This window comes from Thermobia domestica, chromosome 5 (genome assembly GCF_964235325.1).
Source record: "Thermobia domestica chromosome 5, izTheDome1.hap1.1, whole genome shotgun sequence".
In the NCBI taxonomy this organism is placed as follows: Eukaryota; Metazoa; Arthropoda; class Insecta; order Zygentoma; family Lepismatidae; genus Thermobia; species Thermobia domestica.
The window spans coordinates 67,973,020-67,994,579 of NC_137458.1; the positions used below are offsets into that span (position 1 = coordinate 67,973,020).

At 36.1% G+C, this 21,560-nt stretch overlaps 1 protein-coding gene across 1 annotated transcript in view; it reads left to right on the forward strand.

Annotated features, from left to right (window-relative positions):
- The window catches only part of LOC145685954 (KIF-binding protein-like), a 51,161-nt gene that overhangs the window by 14,265 nt on the left and 15,336 nt on the right, over positions 1-21,560 (forward strand). The window contains exon 2 of the mRNA XM_081758738.1: positions 7,495-8,259. Coding sequence (XP_081614864.1) covers positions 7,523-8,259 — 737 coding nt within the window. The 5' untranslated portion in view covers positions 7,495-7,522. The remainder of the gene's footprint in view (positions 1-7,494; positions 8,260-21,560) is intronic.

Below are 21,560 nucleotides of genomic sequence, written 5' to 3' on the forward strand. Positions count from 1 at the left end.
GTGCGTACCAACCGCACGAATTAATTCCTAGACCAAATATAAGGTGTATTTTAGGGGACTTCCGGCTTGATCCCCCCCGAAATTTTATGTTTATTCAAATAAAATATTGTAAAGTGAATGAAATATCTTGCAGAATGTTCACATTTCCAAGAATGAAGTTAGCAAAGCCCCCCGAAATATATATATGAATAATTTTCATGTTGGACGTGTGGTTTTAAGTATTCAACTGTGTTCACATTTCTCATTTTAGCGTTTTCGTATATGAATTATGGACATGGCGGGCTAGTAAATGTGACAGGGATTTGAAAAGTGACAGTTCGTCGGTTAATGTGTTTCCAATCACTTCACAGTAGAAATTTATATTTATAAAAAAAGTTCTCATATATTTAAACAAGAGGCAGAAGAACTTTAACTTTCCGCACGGAGGCTCGAACCGTCGCCCTTCGTTTCAGAAATGTCAGTAGCAGTACTAAACCCGCTTGACCACAGACGCAACTTACAAGAGATTGTGTTATAATATTGATAATAGAATCGCTCCAAGCACCGGTTCCTACTTGGAGGTTTAAATATCCATTTTCTGTCGTTTTCAGCAATTTCTACTTAAGATAATGGTTGATTTTGCATATTGGAACTGTGCATGAGGTGTGCAATCAATATTAATCTCAGAAATAAGTAGTTTGATTTTATGTTTACATTTTCATATTGCTCAGATGACAGTACGGTTTGCAGTTAGTGTCTATATAAAGGACGGCGGGAACATGCAATTTCCTGTGTATAGATCTGCGGGAATTGTGAAGGATCTAGGCTCACTTTTTTCGGACTTAGTTTCTGAACGAGTTTCCAGCTTTTTGTGAACAGGTGTGTACGTACAGAAAGCATAGGCTGGTGGAATTTCCACTTTTTTGTTTCATGCAAATAAGTTTCCCTCCCTTACTTCTCTTTGATCTATTTGGACTTCCCTCTTTCAGAAACTTAAAGAAATGTAATTCTCTCTTTCCTTATAATATGCATATGATAAGTCAATGTAAAATATAATCATTGTCAGTTTCGTATGCAGCTCATGACTTTGGAACCCATCGGAAACAAACGAACAACAAGTACTGTCAGAAATACGTCATCCTTAACCTATCGATTGTATTGATAAAGGTAGTAAGAGGATCCAGTTAGCTCATAATTCAAGCATTACCATTTACTCATAATTTTGAAGTAAATTCAGATGGAGTGTAGTAGTATTCTAGTCGTTTCCCCCCATTTTAACTTGCCCGAGACGCCCATGGCTGAGAACTTTCCTTCAACGAAGAACTTAAAACATAATGAAACAGTTATTTTGTTAGAAAACGAGTGTATATCTTCATAAACCCTGAATGTAACTACTATGAATATGATAAAACAATTAAAATTAATTTACTTCAATTTGGTGGAGAAAGGTTCATACTTCTAAAGAATATGGCGATTTAACTTGTGAAACAAAAAATAATGCAAGGTTCTCATTCTTAGAACTACTTACTTGTGTTTACAATGTACTTTTCCCGTCAAAGTCTAGTTCAAGAAATTCTTCAGGGCACCATGTGTCTCGTGTTCTCATCTGAGTCTTATTGAGTTCTCTTTCCATTACATAGGCTGATTTGAAATCGCATCTCTGAAACCTAAATGAAAATGATTTATATTCAGAGAGTAAAAGTGAGGGGGAACGCGACGGTACGCCGCCCCTGCTTCCAGAAAATTTCCATGGAGTATTCCTACTTTCTAAAATAATACAATTGGCAAAGATAGGCACGGGGGACTGCGTGGCGTCATGCGTTCCCCTACCTTTTCAGATCCACTTTTACCTTAGTCTATATTGAACTATTCCTAACTATGAAACTGTAATCTAAACAATGCACATGATCTGAAATGATTTTCTTCAAACAGGCTGTGAAACAATTGCAACTTACCTTGTCGCAAACACTGAAATAACAGTGTTTTTAACTACACGAAAACTTTGATGCAACACATTGCTGCCATTCATAGACTGATGCAAGAATACTGAATCACCAGAACAAGTGGCATCACAAATTTATACCTGATACTGTTATGTACTTGTCAATGAAAGTTTACAGTCCTCAAGAAACTCACACTGGGCCTTATTGTTGTCACCTTTCTTATATCTACGTAAACCGAAATTGGTTACCAGAATGTGAAAACAGTTGAAAGTGTAACCGCACACTATCCAGTACTACTTTGTAAAACTTCTTTCGTAATTGATATGCAGATGAAAACTGTTTATCGTATTTGCTCCGTCGTATGTATTTACGATTTTTTCATGTAAGGTGCTAGTGTCGATTACCTGCTTCGCTGGGTTGAAAGAAAAAAACTTTAAATGCAAAACTCCTTATCTCATCGCCGAAAACTATGGATTCGACATTAATATCAATCATTTTCAATCATATATATATATATATATCCCTCCTCCTCCCCGAAGTTACGGGGCAGAATTTGGATTTAAACTTGAAATGCACAACTCCTTATCTCATTTCTGAAAAATATGGATTCGACACTAACATCGGTCATTTTCGATCATCTTTAAACATCTGTTCCTCCCAGTCCCCTATGTTGAACTCTCAAAGTATAATGATAAAAACCATCCCACGCCTGAATATTATCTATGTTGAAAATTTGGTCGAGATCGGTTCGGTGTTTCAAGAGTTATTAAGTTTTATTTATTTTTATATATGTATCGTAGCCCCCTCTCCCTCCCCTAAGTTCTACCGTCAAAGTGAAATGATAAAAACCATCCCAGGCCTCAATCTCATCTATGTTGAAGATTAGATCAAGATCGGTGGAGTCATTCAAGAGTCACAAACATACTCACTTCCATTTTTATATTATTTCTCTTGCTTGCTTTAAAAACAACTAACCACTAGAAAGGATATTGTAAGTAGTTTAAAGAGCACTAAATATTTGACATGATAAACTCTACTATATATAATGCCTTAGACCTATATTAACTATCATCATCAATATATAAATTTGTAAGGCTACATCAATAAATATACTTACAAAATTCAGAATCAAATTGAAGTAAATTTAATTTTTGGAATATAGCTTTACATAAGCACGAAGATTGTGTGAAATGAATGTGCTTTAAACAATTGAGTTTTATTTTACAGCTGTCCAGTAGAGACCTGCACGGGCCGGGCTTGGGCGGGCCGACTCTGTTATTTCTTTGAGCCGGGCCGGGCTTGGGCGGGCCGACACTGTTATTTCTTTGGGCCGGGCTGGGCTTGGGCTGGCCGACACTGATTTCTCTTGAGGTCGGGCGGGACTGGGGCCGATCAATTGCAATTCTTTAATAATTATTGACTTTCGTTAAACGATAATTGGAATAAAGCCAAACTTTGAAGAAATGTGTCCATGAAAAATGTTACAAAGAATGCAACAGCTACTTACATTTTGTGTTGCTTAGCGGCTCTACCTCTACTATAGAGGATTGCAGGCATTATGCAGTAAATTGAGCTCTGATCTTGACCTTCACTGAACTCAAAATATAAAAAGAAGATGTGGGAATGTTTTGCCTGTCGCTAAACAATATTACCATCTTCACTTTATGCTAAAAATCAATTAAGTTAGATTTTTGTTACAGGGAATGGAGTTTTTGTTCTTTCGATGACAGGCAAAGTTCTAGGAGGCAATGGTAACATTCGGGAGGCAAGCGTCAGGTTGTGAACCAAAGTTTAGAAAATGTTTCTGAGGGTTCGGTCAAATTTAGTACTAAATTTTGAGAAAGATTGGGGCTCGGGCTAATTTTTTTTTTTTAATTTATCGGGCCGGGGTCGGGCCAACAACTTTTAAAATTTATCGGGCCGGGCTTGGGCCAAGAATTTTGAAAAACTTATCGGGCCGGGCCGGGCTCGGGCCGAAAATCTCCAAAACTTTTCGGGCCCGGGCTGGGCCGGGCCTAGGTACGTTCGGGCTGGATTGGGCTCGGGCCGAAAAATTCTGCCCGTGCAGGTCTCTACTGTCCAGTGTTGCAACTGTAAAAGATAGATCTGTCCTTTCCTGTTTCAATAGATGAATTAATGCGGAGATAAAACTATTCTTGTGACGCTGAATTCACACGAAATACAATTGCTCAATACTTCTGATTATTTTTAATTTATAATGATCCATTAAGGAAACCGAAAGTAGTTAAATATTCAATTTCCTTCTTTGATTGAAGCAGAAATTGGATATATTCTAGGTGACGTTGAATTTCATTTCAAAACCAATTTATTACTCTCTTACTTTACTCTCTCTTACTCTTAGTTTTTGCTCTACGGGAACTTAGTATTGAAACTAGAAGTAAATGAATCTACTTCAATATAAGGATAAAGATGGAAACGGAGTATGTGTTTGGGACGCTATAAATCTATATCAAAGTAGGCCTATACTCGCTAACACACCATTTTTGCTCTCTAGCCGAAGGAATCAATACTCAAGTAGGCAGAAGAGTGAAAATGGAACTTCCCGATGCGACGCAGAATCCATATTTAACAATAGTTTATCAAAATACGAGTCATATAAGGAGTATACTGTCGGGGAATTAATATTGAGACCGGAAGTGGTAGTACTCAAGTCAATCCAGGACATTTTTATTTTAAAACAAATATTAAAAGAATAAATTTCAAGGAATCAAAACTGTATTTCTTTTTCCATGTATAACCCCCTACTACAGCTATACACTTATTCCAGCGTTTAGCTAATGCCTGTAAGGCTTCGGGATACAAAAAATTTGTCAGTCAGTCTGAACCATTCTAGGATAGCATGCTTCACCTCGTCATTACTGTGGAAGTGCTTCGTCATATGTGGTGATGCGATACAGAAAATATTGGCATTCCACGTCGTAGTGATACTTCAATTCAGCAAAGACTTCAAAATCTTCTGCACCGATCAAAAGCGGAAACTAGGTTTTGAAACCCAGCGGCCATTCACTTTTCGGGACTCCAAATAGTCATGAATTATGTTTCCTATAAATACCTTTGCAATTTCACAACTGGTTATGCTACAGGTGTCAATTGTAAGCTGTTCAGAGGGCTAAATATTTTCAGGAATGATTGCTGTCGGCTGGATCCACCCGACGAAGATCGTCAGTGACAGACGTATGTCCATCTTTAAAACGTATGCACCATTTAAATGTCATTACCGTACTGTGGTTGAAGTCTTCTGTAAACTTCAGCTTGTTTTATTATTTGCACTGAAAACTTGATGGTCGCACGCTATTCCATGTACACGTTCACTGTGTTCTTTGTTGTGGACAAACAGCATGCGCATCGGTTTTCTCGAATTCTCTCGTTTCCTACCATTTTCTTCATTCCACTACTTCACTCATTTTTCAATTATGACTATCTCCCTTAGCCTCGATGCAGAATCGTGGAACGTTAAATCAGAAATTTCATTTCATATCATTTTTACGCTCACATTATTGTCCGCCATCTTAAATAACCGTCTCCGAACTTGTGCGTGAAATGAGTGCTGACCCCGATGACGGCAATTTTTCTTCACAGGCGCGGCAAATTTTCTGCGATCACATTGCAGATCGCGGCATGTTCTGCTATGGTGGTGCTGCCTACCAGTAACAAAACACAGTTGCCAGTTCCTATAGGCATTACCTCCACATTGGGACTCAATTTTCAATTTGTGAAAAAAGAAGTTCAGGATTGACTACCTCCACATTGGGACTCAATTTTCAATTTGTGAAAAAAGAAGTTCGGGATTGACTCGAACTCCCCTCGGAGATTTCTGTCGCTGCGTTTCAATAGAAGTATAACGGTAACCAAGAAAGTTCTCTCGCTTTTTCACCCATCATCTTCGAACATCGATATGACACTTACGACGTACCTGGAAGATCATAAATAGTCCCCATCAGCATCGACGGCCTTCTGCCAACGTTCTGGAAGACCATGGATTTCATCGTGGTAGAACTTGGTGGTTCGTTAAACGAAGAAGATATTAAGTGCATTTTGCAACTCTACTAGGGATTTTAATTGACGTCCTCTAAGGTGATTGTCCAAGGAATATAACAGGTCATAATCGGACGGTGCAATGTCCGGGAAGTATGGCGGATGCAATAGTGTTTCCCATCCAAGTCATAGAATGGTGTCTCGGGTCATCCTAGCTACGTGGGGCTTAGAGTTGTCCTATAACAGGAGGACGCCTTTGCGATTCAGAAGTGCTGGCTCCAGAGTTTTGAGTTTTACTTGAACACAGCTCAACTGCTGAAAGTACACAATTGCATTGATGCTCTGATCATCTTGTGAGAGTTCCCGATGCACGATGCCGCGACTAGTTCACCAAACACACAAGAGAACCTTCTTCTGGTGCAGTGCTGGTTTCGGCTGTTTTGGAACCGGTTCATGGGATGCTAACCAATGACGATGGTGCCGTAGAACTTCGTATAGGACTCACTTCTCATTACATGTAAACACCCAGTCCAGAAATGGCTCCTTCCTCAGATGAGACAGCAAAGAAACACAGGTGTCTGCTCGCGTTGCCTTCTGGCCCTGAGTTAAATCACGTGGTACCCATCGACCCAACATGTAGTGCTTTCCAAGTTGATGGAAGTGCTGCCGAATGGTTTCTCTAATCACACAGAATTCTAGTTCCAGTAACTTCACATGTCTGGCCACTGTTCGCCTCAATTGCTATCTGAAGATCTTTATTTTGTGCATGTGTTGGTCTTCCGGCATGTGGTGGGTCTTCGAATGTTTCGTCACCTCCTTAAACTTGTTAAACCACCGCTGCACTGTCCGTGTAGTCGCAGCACCCTCACCAAAGGCTTGGCATATCTTGCGCCCAGCTGCAGCGGCGTTTGACCGCAGTTTGAACTCGTACGCTCTTATGACGCTCTGTCCCATGTTCACTCTGTCCTTACGCAAGTACATGGTGTAACTGAACCGCCACAACCAGGTAGTATGTTGGATATACCCACACCAACAAGTGACCTTCGCCTTATCTTTATTCACATTCAACTCACGGTGTGAGAGCCAATTGAACACAGACCTGCACAAAAAACGACAGAACTTTCTTGGTTATCTGTCTCGTATAAGGGTGGAAATGGAATCTATTTTTGGGGCGACCATCCAACATTAACAGCCTATTTTCATTGTGTTTGACTTGTTTTTATCTCATAACTGTCAACAGAAGGATGGACAGACATAATCGTATCATAAGATTCCCATAGTTATAAGTTATTTTGGAAATCTAATAAAAATAATTCAATAATTACCTTCTTTATGAGCAAATATAGTCATACTTGTTTACGAAGGTTCTCATTAAAGAATACAGTATTTTGCGTCTTAAGGTAAATTCCTTTAAAGGATTTCTTACGCATTAAAAAATATAACTCTCTCTTTGTACTTTGATATGCTACAATCAATTTTGTCATACTGTGGTTTCACAAGTTTTATCGGTTTTAATAATACTAATGATTACTTCTTTTTAAATTTAAAAGTATTTAAATTTCTTATTATTTCATAGGTGAGATTCTGAAGTTCCCCATTTAACGATGGAGTCTGTAAGTAAAACAGAATTTGAAGAACTTCACCAGCAATATGAGTTACTAAAACTATTAAGTAAAGATGACAAAATTTCCGACTTGGAAGATAATGATAGCTCTGAAGAAATGCCACTGTTGCTTGCCTCAATGCATACTAAAATAGATCAACTTATTAATTCTGTTGACATTTATAGCTCTTGCTATTATCGACTACTGGCTATGAAGGCCACCATCTTGTATGAGGAAGCTAATATTCGCATCAAACTTGAGGAGAAAGATGAGTCATTGTCTATTTTGGAGAAAGCCTTAGGTATTGTGGGTGACTTTATCTTACGGGAGGAAGTGATTGCAGTTGCATTTCGGATAATGAATCGTTGTGCAGTAATGCAATTCAGGAATGGATGTTTGGACAGAGCTCGTGTGTTACTGGAGTCTGCAGAAGAAAAATATAAGCAGCTCGAAGGGAAACTGTTGACCACTAACATCTTTACGCTAGATCAACTTTTCTCTCCAGATACTGAGTTACAATGCAAACAAGAAGAAATTCCAAAGCTACAATGTTTGGCTGTACATAATTTGCAGATACTTTCGTACATTTATAACAAACAAGGTAAACTTAAAAAATTTGCTTACTACTACCATGAATCATTAAATCGACAGCTTGAAACGAAGGAAATAGATCCACTGGTTTGGGCCGTGAAATCAGCTCGTCTTGCCTCTTTCTTTGTGATGCAACAAAAATTTAAGTACGTATTTTTATATTTTTGGTTTTTACTTCTATCATTTTAACTAATACATTAGCGCACCCACGTAGAAGGTCCACTGGGTTCGAATTCCCCTCAATCAAAAAATTCACAATTCGACAAATATTTGTACGCTTTTTTAATAAAATTATATTTGTTTACAAGAGAAATTATTGATGCAGCATGAAGAATTAATCTTACACTTCATCTCTACTCTCTCTTCTAAAAGCAATCTAGTATCTAGTTCTATATTTTTTTTCAGAGAATATAGGCCGAGGAATTAATTATTGCTTATGGTCCTCTCAGATGTAGAATAACACCGGTTCAATACTACACAGATGTAGTGTCTTATAGTATTGGACTATGTACTCCCTGAACTTAGTTCCTCTTCCAATAAATACTTCTGGGTGCGTGCCTGCTCTATAGCACAAATAATATTTACTATTTTGAACGACAGTAAGTTATTTTTCAAGCCAGTTTTGTATTTTCGATATTTATTAAAATATGGATGAAAGTATACTGAAAATGCTTCCACAGTGCATATCTTATCTGGTTCTTATCCCTATCAAGTTCAATAATTACTACAAGTAGATTCAGGATTTTTTGTTCAAGTACTTTGGATTACAGTAAAACATCGTTAATCCGGACTTAGCTTAATTCTGACATGCAAAATAAAAAGCAAAACTTTAAATGTGGCTAGAAGTCAGCAATCGTATTGCTTCGCGACAGTTAAAAATACTGTACTGTATTTGCTAATTGTTGGTAAATAGAGTACATTATATAATATAGTTTGCTATATACTACAGCACAGCCTATCCCCTTAAATACACCGTAATAAATATATATTATTTTTGCTATAAACAAAATTTTAACACACTTTCTACTGTTCTTTTAGAATATTTTAGTTAGACAGAATTTTGTCATTTCGTTTAACTTATCCTCCCCATTAGTCCCGATTAACGAGGTTTTACTGTATTGCAAATTTCTCGTAAGGCAGAAATGATAACGATAACAATGTAGGAATATCATAATTCAGGCCAGACCCGTATCCAGGGGGTCTATGGTGGGCCAGGCCGCCCCTAAATTTTTGCTGCCCCCTAAAATGTTCACGGTAGGCTTGCAAATGAACTATAATATGGTTGGATCGGCCCCCCTAACTTCAGCCGCCCCTACATTTTTGGGCTGGCTACAGGCCTGATTCAGGCGTATAGAAGCAAAACCTGGTAAATACTTAAAAAATTGTCAGGAAACGAAAAAAAAAGTGACTCCCTTATGTTCCAGAATTGTTGAACAATTGTTTTTTCTTAAGTGGCAGATTTCACTCATCTGCATTAAGTAGTGACCACTAAACAACAACAACAACAACAAAATGTCCAACAATTCTGAAACATAAGGGACTCACTTTCGTTTCGTCTCCTGACAAAATTGAAAAATGGATTTTGCAGGTTTTGCATCTATACCCCTGAATTAAGCTTAATGTAGCTATTTGGCCACAGATACACAGGGCCGGGCCCAGGATAACCTGACGGGGGATGCATAAATAACTACCAGTACATTTCATTTAAATTTATTTTTTTTAATGCCTTTAGACATCTGTGGTGTGTATGAGGAATTTCCCTGGAAATGATAAGTGCCCGTTCTCGGTAAATCCTTTTGCTTCAACCTTCAGAAAATTGGTTTGAACTATTCCTTTTTGTAAAACTCTGCTTTCTTTTAAGCCCGAAACGGAAACATGACATGAAATTTTCGAAAAGTATTGCTATTTTCATTGCTAGTTTCTCAGTTTAGGTAGTGCATATTCACAAGGGAGGGGAGTGCACGCGTTTCGGTGCACCACCCCTAAACCCGGCTCTGCGTATAACCAGTTGTAACTGTGCTCATTAAAAAAGAAAAACCGCCCCGACAGATAACTTACCGGCAGGAGATACCCATCGCTCCAAGCACTTGGACACAGCTGGCCCTAATTTACCATTCTGCTACTCAAATTTTTTTCCTGTCAGTATCTTTCTTCCCCAGATTTATTTTTCTATCCTCCTATTCTATCATTATGACCCTTAAGTTTGCCTTTGTTTTCCAAAATTTACTATTCTCCAGTTTGATGTGACCATTTTCAATTAAAAATATGTCCCCCAAATAGTCTCATGAGCTCAATCTGTGCTCTGTATTTGTGATGAAAAAGTATTATATACGAGAGTGAATCAAAAAGTAAGTTATACTTCCAAGTTATGGCCATTTATGAAACCACATACACTTTGGCAACACGGCTATAACAGCATACACTGTACGTTCACTTTTCCACATAGTCACCAAGAGACTGTAAACATTTCTTGTAACCGTCAACGAACTTTTCGATTCCAGATGCATAGAAATCACTTTCAGCACTATGTAACCACCTGAAGACAGCTGCTTTTACTTCCTCATCGTTTCGGAATCGTCGTCCACCCGAGATCCTTTTTCAGATTACCGAGCACATGATAATTACATGGCGCTAAGTCCGGACTGTATCGAGGATGTTGCTATACCTCTTACTTGGATCGTTGCAGCAGCTCGGACGTTTCGCGAGCGGTGTGAGGTATTGCGTTATTCTGCAACAAAATCATACCGGCGCTCAATTTTCCCAGCCACTTTTCTTTAATTGCCTTACGCAACCGCCGCAGCTTTTGACAGTAAAAAGCCGCGTTTATTGTCGTGCCTTGCGGCATAAATTCCACAAATGATGTGGTGTGTACCCATTCCATCGATGTTCTCTTTGATTCGGGGGTGAAGTGATGCACATACGTTTCATTCCCTGTGATGGTTCGCCAAAGAAACTCGTTGCCCTCCACAGAATACCGTTGCAAAAATGCCAGTAACTATTGAGATGTTGTCCCTCGTGAACATCGGTGAGCAAATGTGGAACCCATCTTTGACACAGTTTACAAAAGCCAAGGCGCTCGTGAACAATAAAGAACACACTGTCATACGAACTGTCCAGCAGGCTGGCAATTTCCTGCAGTGTTATGCGCCGATTCTCTCTAATGATTCCATCCACACGGTCAACATTTACAACGGAACTGGACGTTGCGAGCCTGCCTTCGCGATATTCGTCCGTGAGATTCGTGCATTCGGCACCAAACTACTTATTACACCACTTTACAATACTTGGGCGAGATATACACGCCCACCACCATACGGGGCACGCTCACCATATACAGCAATGATTTTACCATATATGTCCGTGTAATTGAGCCCTTTAGCCCATAGAAATCTGATCGTTGCACACACACCTCCAATTTGAAGTGAACATCCAGTTGACGCACCACTGAACCTAGCCCTTTCTGCACACACAACACGACGCGACACGGGAGACCACACAAACCTTCCTCTTGGACGTGTCAGCAGTTACTGTAACTTGCCCCGCATTGGTCATAGTCACGAAACACAACGTGCTCTCGCGGAGAGCTAATGTAACTTACTTTATGATTCGCCATCGTATATACGTATATATCTACCACATATACAGGGTGGTAAGAAACTATTTGAACAAACTTCGGGAGCTGATTCCTGACACCCAAACAAGCAAAAAAAAAAAAATGTCCTGTGGAACTTTGGTCAGTGAATGATAGTTTCGGCGATATAAGGCTCCGAAAGCGTGGGAAAAATGAACTTCAGGGGGCTGTAATTCAAAAACAACGCAAGGTAGAGAGTGCGGTTTAGAACATGACACTCGAAGTCATACCTGCTCGATTGAAAACTGTATGCTTCAAACCAGTGATGTGCCGTAAACTATAATTTTACGTCTACGCGATTGCTTACTGTAATCTATATGTAATCTACATTACACTTTTCCCGTGTAGACTATGTAGACAGCCACTATCAAATGTAAGGAACAATTTCGTTGCTCGTTTGTTCATATTTCCTTATTCAGTTGTTTTGCTTCGGTGCAGCGAAAGATTAGGGAAACGACTAACATATAAAAAGTAGAGGGAATTATCTAATCTGTATGTTTACTCTGCTCTGCACATACCACTTCCTTAGATTGTCCACTTCGAGCACTGCTTTTATAATGAAATTTACAAAACTAATTCTCACCTGTGGGCTTTCAGTCTTGAATCTGCTGTATTTGCCAATTTTTTCTTGCATATTTTACAAAATGCATAATATTTTTCATTTTCATTCATCAAGACGAAACTAAGTATTCGAAAGTTACTAATCGCTGGTCTAGGCATTTTATTTTGTACGCAATTTCGCAAGGTAACGACAAAATAAATCTCCTTTATTGTCCACGATGCCACATTAAATTACGTGTTGTTGACATATTCTACATAGTCTACGTTGTCTACATTGTCTACGCATAGTTTGTTACAGTTCACTGTTACCGTAAACAGTAACAATATTATTTCATACGTTCGTATATATATAAAAGCGTAGATTTTGTATTACTAAGTAACATTGATAAACCTATGGGTTATTTTCGAGAGGAAGTATTATGGTCCGCATATCCTTAATCTGCAACAGCTGGTGAACACAATACGGCTGCTGACTATGTTTATGATTATGTATTACACTACCGGTATTTAGGCCTGTTTCTCATACTATAAAACAAATTCCCTTGTATAGCATGTAAATAAGGTTCAAGAGGATAATTATAGCGTTGATTAGACATGCAGAGCAGAAACACATAATATGCATGTTTACGAACTGAGTGAATAAAGTAGGCCTATCTGTGGTAAACGTATGGTAATTATGTAAGTTGGGTTTATTTTCATAAAATTAACAAAATTTAATGTACCTTAGATTAGGGAACTTACCGACCACTGTTGCTATGTTCTAGGTTAAAATTTTTTGTAATTGATAGCAGCTATGCTTGTCAAGAAATCAAAATCCTCCTTTGTTTACTTTTCTTCCGGATATAGGAAACGGGAAGTGCAGTAGTTCAAATTAAGTATAAAATTTGTTGTGGATGTACAGAAAAGGGACTGAAGCGGAATTTAGAAGTTAAATTGGAAATTTAGGAGGTGAAATAATATGAGATTTAATAATAAATTACATATATATATGACTATGGAAATATGTTACAGTATTAGTAGTTGTCCTAGAGGGAGCTATGATTTCCGGTGCAGTGAAAAAATGTAGTAAGTTAACGGTGGTGAGTTTATGTAGGGCGGTACCCGATAATTAGAAATTATTGCTAAAAACGCTAATTGGAACTATAAACCTTAAGTAAAAACGATTCTGAACAACCTTAAAATGTTTGGCTAGAATCGAGGTATTCGCCAATTATGTAAGTGATATAAAATTTAAACATAAAATTTCATGGGGATTCATAAGTAAACTGCCATTTTGTTCTGATTTTGTGACCTTAACTAAAACAATTACCTTGGAAATTTAAACGGTTTATAGTGATGTTAGTTTTGCAAAGGAAATCTCAATTCTTGACCATGCGAAGCTAAATACCTGTAGTTGCACAAACCCGGGTAGGCCTATGGGGGAGCAAAATTAACCTTATCGCAAACGTGTTCTGAAAGATTTATGAGTGTCTTTTCCACATAGTCATCCATGTTATTGATCGTAGATATGAAAATTCTGACAGTAAACAAACAGTGAATACTCATTATACTAGCTATATGCTATAATGGAATAATCGCTGGTTTTGAGCAATGACTCATTGTTAGCCGAGATAGTAATTGTCTCATATGCTTCAGTCTAGATAACAATATCATCCTTCATTCACGGTTAATACCTCACGGAAATATAATAGTTTGAATGTATTATGAAATTGAATTGCTTTGAATAATATGTTTAGGTTAAGTTAGTGTAGGTTAGTTAGGGTAGGTTTTCTTTTATTAGTTAATAATCTCTGATGATTTTAAATATGTTCAAACTTAATTGATGCAGGTGATAGAACGTACGGATAATAGTAATTTGAATATGGAAATGTGTCAGTATGCTCAAATATCCGAATAATATGTAAAATGAGCACTCTACGTATATCGAAATGTGATGATATGTTTGCTTATATATGTAAAGCACTTGGTAACTAAGTGATATGTATTACAGACATGTTCGAATTGTTGAATATTGAAAAATAATATTAAATGTTTAAATAAGATGAACAGTTTAACAGATAAATGTAACTTGATAAAAAAAAAGTCCGTGAATTGGTATTACCGTGAACTTTTATGATGCGATTAGACGTTTATAGGATCTGTATGTTCAAAATATGCTGAATATCTCAGTAAAAGATATCTAGACTGATTAAACGATAGATTCTCTAATCTTAAACTAACTACGTAAATGACCTTAGATATATATATACTGTATTCATCGTTTATTGTACTGTTCCATATACATAGCAATACATCTGTGAATTACTAATAAAAAATTATGAGTAACAAGAAAAATGCATGTTTACACATCTTCCTTTTGAATTTAACTCCACTGATAGAAATGGATTCATTTTTTTCTTTCTTTCTTCTTTGTCATTGTTGATGTTTGATTTTAATTGCCTGTTGATAAGAGAAATAAATGCATTACTTAATTTCAAATAAAATTTACCCTTTTATTATTATATATAAATTACTAATGATAACATTTAAGTCGGATAGTAATTCAGGGGATGACTGGACACAATTCTAAAGACGTATTATACTTCTTGCTGGAATGACATTGCCACAAGTTCTTGGATGTGCAGGTAAATAAATCAATTCTCTTTGAAATGAATAATTGTTGTGCATAATAAATTATAGCATGTTTACGTTAAATATAAGAAATTTGTAGGATTACTGAATCTAATTGTCTCAGCCTAGATTATATATATATATTTTTTTCCTCTAAATGTAGTAAGCCATAAAGGAGACTACATAAAGTGGCGACCCTTTAGCCAGGATATAACAATAAGGTGGGATGATCATTTCTGGTGAGAAGCGATAAGGTTAAAAAAAATAATAATAATAATAAAATGTTCAATTTATGGTGTTAATCCTTTCATATGCTTGCCTGGGATTTGTGCAACTGAATGTTTTATGAAGAAATGATTGTTACTGGCGGTGCTAGTAATATTGATCCAAGACTTTATAAATGTTGTAAGCGTAAGGAAAATGCAAATGAGGAAGAATCAGTGGGGTGTGATAAATGTGACACATTCTTCCATGTAACTTGTATTGGGATGTCGAAAGACAAGATCGATTTGATAAAACAAAATGGTGGACAATGGTTGTGTGAAACGTGTGATAAAGAAATAAGAGTAAGTGATAGATCACATGAGATGGCTCAGTTTATTGGTCCTGATGCTAATAATAGTATCATTAGTGACGAAAGATCCGAAATGGTCGGTGAATCCTGCAACCCTGACGCTTCTATAAGGGGGGTTGGAGTTGGCCATCGGAAGCAAATACCGGAGATTGAGATAGGAGGAGGGCCTCTTCTCGAAACTTTAAAAGATTTAATAGCTAATCAAAATCGAATGATAACTGAGGTTAATTCTAAGATTGATAGTGTGACAGTGGAAATAAAATCAGTTAATTCAGAAGTGAAAGCAGTAAAAGCTGAAGTAAATTCGAATATTGACTCAATGAAGATATCTATTGGTAATTTAGATAAAAAGGTGTCCACTGAGTTATTGGCAGTAAGAGCGGAACTTCAAATGGTGAAAACTGAATTGACTGAAAGTTTGGATGAAATAAGTTTTGATAAGGAGGCTGCGAAAACAGAAGTAAACTTGAATAGTGACTCTGTTATAGATTGGAATGACAATGTAGTCCAGGATTTGAATGTAGGAAAGCAATTTAATGATAAACCTGTGTTAATGATTGAAAATATAGAAAATAAGATGTGTCCTGTATTGCCTGATGTTCCTAGGTTAAGAGTAGAAGTAGTTTGTAGTAGAGAAAATGATGAAAATGTGTTAATGATTGAAAATATGGAAAATAAGATATGTCCTGTATTGCCTGATGTTCCTAGGTTAAGAGTAGAAGTAGTTTGTAGTAGAGAAATTTATGATGTAAATGTAGGACATAGTAATAAGCATGACAGCTACCCCAAGAGAGCGGATAAGAATCGTAATAGTAAGGGCACTGATAAATCAAATGAAAGATATAATAAATCTTTCTTTTACAGGAGTAGACATAAAAAGCAAACTTGCTATGAAGTATCGGAATCGAAGATTTTTGATTGGTTGGTAGGTCGGTACTCAAGTCAGGGCAATCGATCTATAATCGACAAATGGTGTCGGAAATGGGTAGAAGCACTCTGCCGAATCAGACAAGCGAGAGTTTCGCCTCCGGTAGTAGCTCCTCCTAAAATACCAGAGGGAGAGCAGTAGTTCTGTTCAATTCCGTTCGTTTGTGTTGCCGTCTGAGTTCATAGTTATAGAAATTTTATTTCATTTTTTTTGATTGGTTAGGTTCTTCTTTTCTTTTCCATACTTACCGTATATCAACTATGAAGTTAAAGCTAACGAGTGACACTAAGCCCTTGTCTGTGTTGACTCCTCCATATTGAAAATATTATATGAGGCAATTTAAATTGTGACTGGAAGAAATGTGGGGGAGAGAAGTTCACAAAATAGATCATAATAAGAAAATAATTTAGAAGTAGAACATTTAAAATTTGAATCAGAGCCTTTGAAATTTATTACGCGATTTGTGTTAAAAGAAAATGGTCAGGATAATGAGTTAAATGTGGAGTTTTTCCCATCGCCAATAGTCGGTTGTGACATAGGAGGAATGCATTTAAACTGTATCTTGGACACTGGCGCTGAACTGAATCTGTTAAATTATAACGTATGGTTATCCTTACAAAATTTGTATCCTTCGGCCAAATTGAAACCAGTGTCAGGGATGCAGTTGAGTGCATTCGCCGGTAAAGAAAACTTTACAGTTAAAGGATCGACAGAACTGACTATTAATATTCAAGAAAATTTATTTAAAGTTCCTGTATTTGTGATAAAAGATATGAAGGCTGATTTACTACTGGGATCCCCTTTCTTTGTAAAATTTAAAGCAATATTGGATAATAAAAATAAACAGCTAGTGTTGGAGAGTAACAATTTACAAACTATTGTACTTGATATTTCGTATCCGAAAATATTGTTAGTGCGTATAGATGATGAATCCCAAAATTATTTAGGTAAAGAAAATCCGGTAGTTATTGAGAAGGAAAATAAATGTTTAACTAGTGAAAATATATTATCGAAAATTAATAATTATGGGGAAATTTCTGAGGAAGAATTGCGAAATTATGTTAAAGAACGTTATGATTTAGATGAGGATACGCGCGATAAACTATTGCAGTTGTTGCTTAAGTATAAATTTCTTTTCTGTGAATACCCAAAGCCCATTCGTTGCGAACCATACAAAATTGAACTGACAGATCAAATTCCAGTTGTTGGGAAGTTATAGGCCGTTTCATTTGTTTACAGATGCTTCACTGGAGAATCTCGCTGGATATCTTGCGCAATATAATGACAACGGAGATATTCTAGTTATTGAATATGCTAGTAGGAAATTAAAAGTAAATGAAATCTCATATTCGGTTTTCCAATTGGAGTTACTAGCAGTGTTATTTCTGTGTGAAAAATTCTCATATTATATATTAGGTCGGGAAGTGGTAGTGCATTGCGATAATCGAGCTGTAATGTTTGCTTTCACTTTGCAAAATCTAGATTATAGAACCACGAAAATATTGCTAAAATTACAACGTTTTGATTTAAAATTTGAGCACATAAAAGGGAAAGATAACGAAATAGCCGATATATTGAGTCGGAATACACCAGAGGCGGATAGTGATCCAAGTAACTATTATATAAATTTCGTATCATATGATGCTAAAGATTGTTTCGAACAGCAGGAATTAATTGATTTACAAGCATCTGACTGGTATTGCCAACAGTTGAAACAACGCTTGAATGAAAATCCAAATTGTGACAATATAAGGGTGGTAGAAAATGTACTTTTTATAAGAAGGTCTAAATTTAAACCTTGGTTACTTGTGATCCCTATGGCATTAACAGATAAGATAATATCATATATCCATAATGTTGGACACTTTGGAATAAACAAATGTATGAAACTAACGAGAACTCTATTCTTTTGGCGAAAACAGAAACAGATGTATACGCGGTATATCAAGAATTGCGAGTTATGTGCTCGCACAAAATGTTCTAATCAGGTTTTAGCGCGAGAAGATGTTCATATCCAGGCGGATAGACCACATCAAAAGCTGTGTATCGATTTGGTGGGGAAACTTCCATGTAGTTTTGGGTACTATTTCATTTTGTCTATTGTTGATGTATATTCCCGTTTTGTATGCTATTTACCGCTTAAAACGTCTACAGTTACAGAAATTATTAGAGTCTTAGAAAAAGATTATTTTTTATCTCGTTCCATATCCTAATCAAATCGTCTCGGACAAAGGCCCCCAGTTTCTTTCGGAGAAATGGAAGAAATATTGTGAGGAACATAAAATAAAACATGTTTTAACTACCCCATACAACCCGAAAGGAAACGGGATAGTGGAGCGCTCGCATCGAGAACTTAACCGTATAATCCGATTAATGTGTCAGAACAATCATACGAAATGGAAAGAAGTGTTGAAGACGGCTCAAGACCTCATTAATTATTCATACAATAGTAGTATTGATAGCACACCGGCAGAAATATTTATGTCATTCTCAGCAACTCGAAAATTTAAAGAAAATTTCCCATGGCCATCAGAATTAGTAAGAGTAGATGAATCAAAGAGATTTATACAGGTGACCCCTAGATTCTTAACGAAAAAAAAACGAAAACAGTAAACCCAGTAGAAGTACAAATAGGAGATTTGGTGATGGTTAAAACTCACTTCTTATCTGATGCATATAAGAAAATGATACATGAATATATGCCGACATATAGCGGCCCGTATATTGTGAAAAGAAAACAAAATAACTATGTAGCTCTAACAGATTTACATGGGAAAGAAGTTCCAAGTCAAAATCTGTCGAATATCAAATTGTTCGATTGTTCGGCGGAAAAGAAACGAGAGTTATTACAAAATCCCACATAAAAAAATTAAAAAAATATTTTTTTTTAAATTTTTTTTCTCCAATCGTCGGGGAACATTGTTACAGTTCACTGTTACCGTAAACAGTAACAATATTATTTCATACGTTCGTATATATATAAAAGCGTAGATTTTGTATTACTAAGTAACATTGATAAACCTATGGGTTATTTTCGAGAGGAAGTATTATGGTCCGCATATCCTTAATCTGCAACAGCTGGTGAACACAATACGGCTGCTGACTATGTTTATGATTATGTATTACACTACCGGTATTTAGGCCTGTTTCTCATATTATAAAACAAATTCCCTTGTATAGCATGTAAATAAGGTTCAAGAGGATAATTATAGCGTTGATTAGACATGCAGAGCAGAAACACATAATATGCATGTTTACGAACTGAGTGAATAAAGTAGGCCTATCTGTGGTAAACGTATGGTAATTATGTAAGTTGGGTTTATTTTCATAAAATTAACAAAATTTAATGTACCTTAGATTAGGGAACTTACCGACCACTGTTGCTATGTTCTAGGTTAAAGTTTTTTGTAATTGATAGCAGCTATGCTTGTCAAGAAATCAAAATCCTCCTTTGTTTACTTTTCTTCCGGATATAGGAAACGGGAAGTGCAGTAGTTCAAATTAAGTATAAAATTTGTTGTGGATGTACAGAAAAGGGACTGAAGCGGAATTTAGAAGTTAAATTGGAAATTTAGGAGGTGAAATAATATGAGATTTAATAATAAATTACATATATATATGACTATGGAAATATGTTACAGTATTAGTAGTTGTCCTAGAGGGAGCTATGATTTCCGGTGCAGTGAAAAAATGTAGTAAGTTAACGGTGGTGAGTTTATGTAGGGCGGTACCCGATAATTAGAAATTATTGCTAAAAACGCTAATTGGAACTATAAACCTTAAGTAAAAACGATTCTGAACAACCTTAAAATGTTTGGCTAGAATCGAGGTATTCGCCAATTATGTAAGTGATATAAAATTTAAACATAAAATTTCATGGGGATTCATAAGTAAACTGCCATTTTGTTCTGATTTTGTGACCTTAACTAAAACAATTACCTTGGAAATTTAAACGGTTTATAGTGATGTTAGTTTTGCAAAGGAAATCTCAATTCTTGACCATGCGAAGCTAAATACCTGTAGTTGCACAAACCCGGGTAGGCCTATGGGGGAGCAAAATTAACCTTATCGCAAACGTGTTCTGAAAGATTTATGAGTGTCTTTTCCACATAGTCATCCATGTTATTGATCGTAGATATGAAAATTCTGACAGTAAACAAACAGTGAATACTCATTATACTAGCTATATGCTATAATGGAATAATCGCTGGTTTTGAGCAATGACTCATTGTTAGCCGAGATAGTAATTGTCTCATATGCTTCAGTCTAGATAACAATATCATCCTTCATTCACGGTTAATACCTCACGGAAATATAATAGTTTGAATGTATTATGAAATTGAATTGCTTTGAATAATATGTTTAGGTTAAGTTAGTGTAGGTTAGTTAGGGTAGGTTTTCTTTTATTATTTAATAATCTCTGATGATTTTAAATATGTTCAAACTTAATTGATGCAGGTGATAGAACGTACGGATAATAGTAATTTGAATATGGAAATGTGTCAGTATGCTCAAATATCCGAATAATATGTAAAATGAGCACTCTACGTATATCGAAATGTGATGATATGTTTGCTTATATATGTAAAGCACTTGGTAACTAAGTGATATGTATTACAGACATGTTCGAATTGTTGAATATTGAAAAATAATATTAAATGTTTAAATAAGATGAACAGTTTAACAGATAAATGTAACTTGATAAAAAAAAGTCCGTGAATTGGTATTACCGTGAACTTTTATGATGCGATTAGACGTTTATAGGATCTGTATGTTCAAAATATGCTGAATATCTCAGTAAAAGATATCTAGACTGATTAAACGATAGATTCTCTAATCTTAAACTAACTACGTAAATGACCTTAGATATATATATATACTGTATTCATCGTTTATTGTACTGTTCCATATACATAGCAATACATCTGTGAATTACTAATAAAAAATTATGAGTAACAAGAAAAATGCATGTTTACACATCTTCCTTTTGAATTTAACTCCACTGATAGAAATGGATTCATTTTTTTTCTTTCTTTCTTCTTTGTCATTGTTGATGTTTGATTTTAATTGCCTGTTGATAAGAGAAATAAATGCATTACTTAATTTCAAATAAAATTTACCCTTTTATTATTATATATAAATT